This window comes from Melospiza georgiana, chromosome 13, assembly GCF_028018845.1.
Source record: "Melospiza georgiana isolate bMelGeo1 chromosome 13, bMelGeo1.pri, whole genome shotgun sequence".
NCBI lineage: Eukaryota > Metazoa > Chordata > Aves > Passeriformes > Passerellidae > Melospiza > Melospiza georgiana.
The window spans coordinates 11,705,876-11,715,783 of record NC_080442.1 but is presented as its reverse complement, the minus strand read 5'-3'; the positions used below and the strand labels follow the sequence as shown (position 1 = coordinate 11,715,783).

General features: G+C 37.4%; 1 protein-coding gene across 1 annotated transcript in view; it reads right to left on the bottom strand.

The window, feature by feature from the left end:
- Positions 1 to 296: 296 nt before the first annotated feature.
- Positions 297 to 9,908, bottom strand: part of EFL1 (elongation factor like GTPase 1) — a 62,987-nt gene continuing 53,375 nt past the window's right edge. The window contains exon 20 of the mRNA XM_058033666.1: positions 297 to 698. Within this exon, the coding sequence (XP_057889649.1) occupies positions 510 to 698 (189 nt within the window). The 3' untranslated portion in view covers positions 297 to 509. The remainder of the gene's footprint in view (positions 699 to 9,908) is intronic.

Genomic DNA, 9,908 nt, shown 5'->3' with positions numbered 1-9,908 from the left:
GAATGGAGTAAAACAAATAGTTTAGAAACTCCTAATAGGCTTACATCTATTTACATACAGGTAACTATGAAAGGTATGGGTAAGAAACAAATACATTACAGAAATTAATTTAAAAAACAGTCAAATCCATTAAAGAGCTAAATTCAGTGCATGGTTTATTTGCAAGAAGCTAGTTAACCAGCTCTTACTGCAACTACATGTGACAAATCAGAAAAGAACAAATTGAATTGGGAGTTCCTAATCCTTGGGACACAATGTTCAACAGGGCATTAAATTTTAAAAATTGAGACCAATTGCAGTGAATACACTTCTATTTTATTTCAATAAATAAACTATTTTCTCTGTACAAAACTTGGAAAGGCTTAAGTTTATTAAAACATAAGCCACAGACAAAGCATGTAAGAAAAATGGTATCAAAGAACAAAGTCCAGATGAAATTTTGCATCTGCTGCATATAAAACACTCCACCCACACTTAGCTGTGTCAGGAGAGAAAGGAGGCAGACACAGCTACTTATTTCTGCTCAGAGTTCTTTGCTTCTCAGCGTGCTCCACGATTTTTTCTTCCACATAGAGCCCCTTCCTCTTTCTCACTGCATTCATGTACTTGCGGGCCTGGTTCTCCGAGTCTGCCTTCTCCCCAAAGTGCAAATATTCCTCCTCAGTCGTGGGCACCCAGAACGGGTCACTGGAAATGATCTACAAAAGGAAACAAACAAAAAAGAGTCAAGTAGTACAAAAGTTTATTAGCACATTTCAAGTAATCAACTGCTGGACTAGGGAAACCAAAGTAGAGCAGATCAAGCTGTCTGGAAAGGCTGCAATTAGCTATGGAAGCAGAGAACAAGAGTTAACACACACTCTGCAGCTCTCGCCCTAAGAAATCCACAATAACTTTTCAAATTCAGCCGCAATTATCTGCACAAGTCTTTCTAAAAGCAATTTCAACTGCCCATCAGCAAACAGTGCTACATAATGTTCAGAAAATTCTCAACTTTCAAGAGAGAACTCCTTATTTAGAATATTATCACACAACTATTATATCAGAATTTATCAGAACTGAAGATTTCTACTGATTTCTGTGCCCTATGTTTTCCAATCCCAATCCTGAGTTGGACAGATGGTTTAAAAATCACTGTTTCTGGCTCTAAAATATTTAGCAGAGCTGCTCTTGCAGCTTTGTAGCCCTCCTCTAGAACAGATTTAGATCTAACATGATCAGACAATAACTGGACAAGCCTTTTTTTCCAGTTCATCCTATATACCCCACACTTGTGGGACTACCATAGAGGGTATTACAGAGAATCCTAAATATGAACATTGGGAAGGGATGGAATTGACCATATAATGTTACACAGGTTCTATTGCAGATTTCAAAAATACTAATTTTTCTTGATTGTAGATTTCCTCACAACAGGCAGTTACAGATAATATATTTTTTCTAAAAAAACCCAAAGGTAATAATGTACTCATTTCTTAAACAAAACCCTCATGGAAAAAGCAGTCCAGACAAGTATTAGTTACTGAAAGAACCACAATAGTTGTAACAACTGAGCACATACTGTATAATAATTTCTGAAATATTAGCACTAGCACTAATAACTGACAAGGAGAGAACAAATTTTCCTAAATTACCAATTTTAGCTTAATGCTATGAGCCTTTTCTACTGTTGCAAACTTTTTCTTCTGACAAATCCTTTCAATTGCCATTTGGTACTTCAACCTAAGCAAAATAACCTAAAGCTCAGGTTACACAAACAAACAAGAAGAGGAATTAAAAAATGATGACTGAAGATGGATGATTTTCCCCAGAAAAATCAACAATTGTGGAGTCCTAATTTAATACCTCACATTAAATAACTCCCAAGACAACCACACAAATTACACTTTATGGGGAGTTAGGAGAGTGACTATGGCAGCCTAATTTGTATTAGGCAATACTGTAGGTTCAATCTTGCAAAAATGGGATGTAAAGCTAAACCAACAGAAACAGTTCTAGTTTGCCACAGTTAAGCACATGCACAGACTAAATTAAGTGGGTATTACTCGTGCTGAAAGTGACAGCCAATCTCAATTATTTACATGGGAAATGACTATGCACAGGCTTGTCTGGCTGAAAACCAAAAGCAAGTAGAGCTCAGAAATAAACAGTCTGAAAGTCAGCTTTCCAAATTTTTCTGTGTTTATTTTTCACCATAAACGTAAGGACTGTCTAACCACAGAAGAATCTGCTTGAGTCATACCCACTCTGATGTTTTGCACAGGGCCTTCTAACCAATGCATACAACCTTAGAGGTAATTCCTTGACAGCTTACATCTATAAAAAAAAGAATGGTCCCCCCTCTGTAAGAGTTTGAAAGTTTCACCATTAGTTTATGCCCTAAAAATACAAAGGGCAGTGAAGATTGCATGCTGACTTGTGCTCATCCTGAACACCTTAATGATGTAAAGCTACAAGGGACTTCCCCTTTAATGATCTGCCTAAAGAGCTGAACAAACAAAAAACTCCAAGTCTAAGAATACATGAAGAAAAAAGGTGATTGATGCTCAATTGATTTGCTTCAGACTGTACTACTGAAGGAGGTTCTACAGCTACAAACCTCTAAGTTAAAGACTGTTACTATGCCCTTTGATGCCTTTTTTTAATTGGCAAGAAATGTAACACCCAGAAATTATGCCCAGAGAGAAGCTGTGAAACAGCAGTTCTTGAAGAATGAATGTAACAGAGGAGTCCAAAAGTATACAAAATTGAACTTACAGATCTAATCTACCTGTAAATATTTAGATACTGTAGTGATGGATGTTTAAGAAAAACCCCAGGTTTGACAGACTGGCTCTTTCAATAATTTATGAAAGACTTGCCCTACTGAAGTTTTGCACTGGTTATTTCTTCCACTGACAAGAATTCTTTATGCTTCAACAGGTCTAAGGGAAGTCAACATAACAGCAGGTTTAAATGTACTATTCAGTATTTATTAGCCAGCAAGGGTAAAGCTATTTCAGCCCAAGGTTACAGAATCCTGAGTGAACCTTGTACTGCTACATGATGCAGAGCAGTGCAGTAAAGAGGTTAATTAGGTTTCAAAGAACTACCTCAGGAGTAGCTTGGCTTTTCAACCTGTCTAAATAATTCAGCCACTACACACTGCTTCTAGAGCAAGATCTGGTGACATCAGAAAATTTCTGCTAGAGGACTACACACCTACCTAAATGGTGCAGATACACTATAAAAGATTAAATAATCAGCAGATGTGTTGCCATGCCATGGTAAGCAAAGAGAAAGAGGAACCTAGGCCATCATCTTTAAGAAGTCACTGTAATCCTGTTATGACACAGAGGGGTGTTACTGACTCAGTGACCCAAACAAAAAAGTAGAAAGTTTTCCTTTTTTGAAAATTCTGATTCTGTGAGTGAAGGCAAAGGCACAAACCAGACTGTTTCTCTTTATTCATATCACATTAATGCATCAAGGCAAATGTTCACAGCAGGTGGAATCCATCATTCCCCTGCTCTGTTAATACAGTGCAAGCATGCAAAAGGAGAACAGTCCCAAAGCATTGTCATCAATTTCCTTACAATGGGAACTGTCAGAATGGTGGGTCTGGGTTTCCTGGAATCAGAGCTAAGAAGCTTTTTAGGTCCTGAGCTATTGTTTGTATTCATGGGAACCACACAGGGATGGTTCTGGAATTTGTAACAGGAATTGAGTTTTTGTCTGGATGAAGCCCTCAGTGATGAATTAGATTCTAAATGGACAATTCCTTCTGGAATACGGTATAGTAATTTCACAGAGAGCATTTACTTTGGATCCTGAAAAATCCCCAGGCTCAAAGCAGAACAGACACCCAGAAACATTATTTATTCTATGTTGCATGCCACTTCTAACTTAAAATTATTTAAATGTTTCCATATTCTACTTTTTCAGTACAAAACTACAACATATAGCTAAGACTCCCCTTAAAATCAGAAATGTGACAGCATGTTGACAACACTGTTACAAAAAGCTAAATTCCTCAACAAAACCTTCAATCAAAAGAGAACTGGACGTTCAAAATTATATGCTTTGCAGAGATGAAAAATCTTTAAGAGACTGAAGCAATTCAGTCAACCTTCTATCAGAGGTCTGCCTCTCTCTCTCTGCCAGTGTATTGTGTGTCTGGGAACCACTGAGCAGGGAGGAAAATAAAATTATCACAGCCAAATATTATGCCCCAAGTTTAAGAGACAGAAGACGTCAAGAGGCACTAACATTAGGAATAAGAAAAACCAATGACATTATGGTATTGTTAGCATTATGATAAAGTACATTTACAAATACCACCATAGACTTGGTAAGTGGAAAATTCAGCACACCTTTTCTCCAGGAATTTTTCTAGGATTTGGGAAATTTTATTTTTAAGAGCATGAACTAGCCAGTGGCCTGTGCTTATTTATTACTCAACATCAGAATTCTCTGACAGGGACAATATCAGCCTTAACTGCAAACAGCCCAGCACATCCACAATTACTCCTCCGAGTGTACACAACAAAGTGCTTCCTCCTTAACACAACTGAGTATTTCTACACACCTGCAAGGCTCTTCTGACATTTATTTTTAAAAGTAAACTATAAATCAAGATCCATGCAGTGGATCACTGGACCAGCATTTATTCTATTAGAAAACAAGCATTTTCTCAAAATGAGCCCATATAAAATGCAACACAGGAAAATGAATCAGTGCACAGCAGCTGATACAGTTCTTAAATCTGTTATTGCAAACACAATGCCTAAGTGATGGAAATGTTCCTATTAAAGGAGCATTGAAATTAAGGAACATTTTAAATTAATCTCCATTGATTTATTTTCTAGAAATCTTGAATGATATAATTTGTTTCAAGTATGACTATAAGCACACCTGTAGAATTCCATTATGCTTAAAAGAAAAATAAAAACTCCCAGTCAAATACATGAAGTGTGTCCCATCACTCACTGCAGAACCCACTCTAGGTATAAATAAAACTATTTATAATGTAGTCAGCTGGGATTAGGTATCTCAAAAGAAGTGAACAGATTACTTCAAATATTACAAGCAAAGAGTGTTCTTTAGAAGAAGAAACCATTCTAAAGCAAGATGTTTCATTAAATATAACAACTATTCAAACCAACACACCCAAACAATGAAGTCTCCTAAGACTTGTTTAGTAAGAGCATGCAGAGTAGCACAGGCAAAACAGATGTCACTCTCTTTCAGCTTAACAACAACACATTAACTATTCAAGCTATAAATGCTTGTATCTCTGTGAGAGACATAATCTGAATACCTGTAATAATAATCAATAAAAATAGAAATACTGTGAGCATACTATGTCAATACTGATAAACGATTGAGTGTGTACTAATCCTGCAAATGATTATGTAGGCTAATAAAGCTTTTCAGTGAGACATGAGTTAGAGCAGACCACTTGCAATTCAAGAGGACTTGGAATTTTAAGGCTTAATTTGAGGATGATTTATTATTTGCATTTCAGTGTCACCCAGATGGCTCCAATAGTGATCCTGGTCCCATTGTCTAGTGTATTTCACAAAATGATGGTAAGAAACAGTTTCTGCCTAAGGCAGCCTAATTATGCAAAACAAGGTTGAGAGAAGCACCAGAAGCAAACAGAAGGGATCAGCCTAGTTCATCCAAAAGGTCAGGCAGATTTGGGAACACAGCCATGCTCCTGGTAGCATTTCCCCTACTGCTCCTTACTGTCTGATGAAGACAGAAAATTTCTTTTGAGCCAAATATCATCAATGTGGAAAATGCTGGGCCATGAATAGAAAGAGCAATCTTACACTGTCTGACTGAGATTTGAAGTCCAAGCAATATTATGGCCTTTGTGAACTGCTCAGTAAGAAATCTCAAGAAACACTAAATTCAGTATGACTGGGCACAGCAGCCATCAGCAAGCCAGGAAAAATATTATGCCAGAAGTTCTTTCTTGTGTCAAAAAAAAGTCATCTCTTATGCACAATTTCAAAGATGACATGGGCTCCAGTGGATCAGAAGCCTTTCTACCTTTGAAAATTTGATGGCAGAAAGGTATTTCAGGAGCATTTACAGTTCAAGTGGTGTCCACCACCTAGCAATGACAATGAAATAGACACAGACTATGCAACTGAGAAAGGTACGGCTGATATGCATGTCTGATATGTCTCAAGTAGCCCTGAGAAACAAAGAATACAGAGGTGTATGTGAACAGTTATCAACTGTTTTTCAAGAAAACCATATGTAACATGCTGGGTAATGCTGCACAAGTGGTTCTGCACTGAGCACAATGCAAATTCAAGTACTTGGGTACTGGCACTGTGCTTCCAGAACAGAGAATACCCTACACGAGTGTACTGGCTGTGTGGATGCCCTGCAAATAAAAGAAGCATCCAAAACTATCCCATAATTCAGAGCTTCCACTCACAATATAATGGGGGCTGCCAAGGCCTGAAAATGCCTGGTTAGATACAAGAACTCCTCTTCCAAGAAATATTGAAATAATGAACATTTACACAGTAAGCTATAAAATAAACTCATACAAGTTTATTTTGGCTCAGCAGCATCATCCTTGTTTGTGTCTCAAAACAGTGACAGCTAAACTTTACTCTTGACTTCAGCCAGGAGCTGTTAATGGGAATTTGGTGACTGGAAATAAAAAAAGGAGATGTGTGGCTCTACTGCTGCATTTTTTCCTATTACTTAAGAAACATGTATTGAGAAAGAGAATTAAAGCCACACCCCTAGCACTCTTATTTACTGTTTCAATTAGCTTCAGATGTTCCTGCCAAAACAATGAGGTTTTTATATTTGAAAGGTTCCAGGTTACTCCTCGAATTCATTTATGTGCCCAAACTGTCACTGGTAAAATAATGTATGTAAAATTACAGTTCAAACCTAGAATAGATTCTCTCTCATTACCTCAGCCTGCTTCCTGTTTAATGCAAGCCTAACAATCTCAATCTCATCCAGCAACTTCTATATTAAGCCCCATCTTCTGAGCTGTAAAATGACTTACAATTCAAAAGGCATGAATTAAAATTCAGAATATAAAACTTCCACATTCAGAAGTCTCATATTCGTGGCAATTATTACACACAGCCCTTCTCTTACCTTTCTCCAGAGCCCTGAGGCATGTTCTAGGCACTTTTCTACTTAGAAGGGACAATGACAAAGAATTCTGATTAAATGTGTTTACAGTTCGCTCATGCCCCCTCAGGAAGAAAAGCATCTTTAATAGTTAATATTCACACAGTTGAAAAGATGTGATTTAACAGAAATACTATACATTTTACAACTTTACAACTAGTAGATGTGTTTGACAATTCTTGCTGAAAATTCAATCAGCATCTGAATAGAGCCACATGCATTATTTCTTCTTGCTTTTAACACAGATTTCCCAAATGGGATGAGAGTTCCATTATTCTAAGGATTCTGCAATCACAAATACCTTCTTGTTCAAAACCCTATGATTAAGATAAAATTTCATGACTGAGTAAAAGATTTAACTGCAAAGAATTGAGAACAAAAGTAACAGGCTTAAACAAAAACATACTTATTAACTGAAGGTTATTATTAATCCAAAGTTTAAAAAAATACAACTAGCTCATAATTATCCCAAAGTTAAATATTTCAAACTAACAATTAAATAAGAAAGTTTATACTGAAATCTAAGAAAGTGCTGCCAAGTAAACCCAACACACCTAACATTTGCCTAACTTTAAACATTAGTTTTTTTAAACTGGGACTAAACTGAAAGCTCCCATTAATGGTTCCTTGGTGCTGTCCTTTACAGGCAGGAATAAATTGCATAGGCATGCCAGAAGAAATTCATAAAAAAGGAGTATCTGACAAGACAGACCTCGATACATGTATTGCTCCATCACTTGGGGCTGGAGCAATCCCAACTACACAAAATCCATTCATTAACTGAATATTTTTTAAAAAAATGGCAGTATCATTTCCACAAAGACCAAAATGGCTTCATTTAAATGTAGGATCTATCACTGACTTTTCTGTATTCAGAGTCTACAAATCATGGGAAGGAAATATATTAAAAGAGTGAACTCAAACCTCAATTCTTTAAACATACTCTATGCATGTGATTTCCATGGGACAGTGTTTGGAAGTTTAAAAATCCTCCATACTGTCTATTCCCCTTTGTGTAAAATGGGGTTAACAACACTTTAGAAGGAATTTGTGTGACAAATACATGTCCCAGGTACTCAGCTAATGAGCTGAGCACACTGAGAAAACAGCAGCACCACAGAGTTCATTCAGAATGCCACGGAAGGGTTTGGAGAGTGTGCAATCAAAGCAGCAGCCACACTCTCAGTAACACAGTTTTAACACTAAGGAAAAACCAGCTTAAGATTACACAAAGTTCACATCATACTATCTTAAACAATGATGCATTAAATAGTAAGAATTCAAATAAAATGCTGGAGTTTATCATGTAGATACATATACCATAATTCATCAGTAAAGTGATAAAGTCATGCCCAACACCTGATGCAACTTTGTACAGAATTCAAAGAAAGGAAGAAACAAGAGCTGAGATACAAATAATTTCTCATGGTTTCTCTGTCATGTTAACACTAGAGATTCTGAAAATTGTATTTATTGAGAAATTGTCTTGATGGTGTGAGAGCAACATGCACTCCTTCTGCCATCACTGCACAGAGATAACACTACCAGTAGCTTAGTAAAAGGCTTATTTTATCACAAAAATATGTGAGCATGGCTTTCATGGAGACAAAAAGCCCAATCCTCCCCCACTGACAGATTCCCCAGGTGGAAAGGTGACTGCTTACACAGTAATTTTCCTACTACCAATGCATTTTACATACTAGCTGCAATAATAATCTCTCTCAGAGGTCAGTTTAGAATATGTTGCCAGTTGTTCAAATCCCTCTCTCCTGAGAATATCTATTATCATTTGTGAATATTTTTTAATGTGAAATTCCTAACATCTGAGAGTGAATGCACCCACCAAGGCTTGGGGATAGAAGGGGAAGTCTGAGAGCCACAGGGTTCATGTTTTTGCTTAGTGCTGGAGCACAGGAGCTACAAACCCTAAAGAAGCTGGCACAGAACAATGGTTAGCTGGAATTGAATCCTACTGGCTGATATTCCTCCAGGGCACTGATGTCAGAGGTTCACACAGAAGACCACTAAAGCCACAAAACCTCACCAGCTGCACTTCAGAGGACACCATCCAGAACTGACAAGATTACTGTACACTCACTGGTTTGAGGTTACCTGATCTGTAACTGGCTGTAAGCAGAACCTCTATACTTAAAAGATGCAGCTGATCTATTTTGTTGTGTGTGTACACCATGTGTGAAGGGTCTTTTTTTTCCTTTCTGCATTCTGTGCAGCTGTTTTTCCTTTTGTGGTTCTATGTGAAGGTGGACTTAGTCACAAGAAGACTAAATAAATCAATATAAAGGAGGAGAGCCAAGACCTTGGTGCCTGCATTCACTAACACCAGTAAGGCACCACTGCCAAGCAAGACATAATGTGCTTTTCCAAGTGGACTGTTTCAAGTACTCTTCCCAACTCTTTTGCTAGCACGTGGCCAGTTTGCAGTTTTCCATTATCATCCACATAAAATTTCTGACACAGTTACCATAGTTACTAACAAAGAAATACAGTCAGTGGAGTATTTTACAGATAGGGGGACAACTCAGCTGTGGATGCAGGATCCACACCATGTGAAAAGGCAGCACATACTTCAGAGAAACACTGGTAAGCAGCCCATACTCAGCTGGTAACTGAGTGTCACTGACCTCAAAATCTACAGTTGGTTGTACTCAGAGACTTGACATTTGAGGTGACAAAATAAATCAAGGATCAAACAAAGAAAGATTTTTTTCATCCATTTACAAAAGATTCTG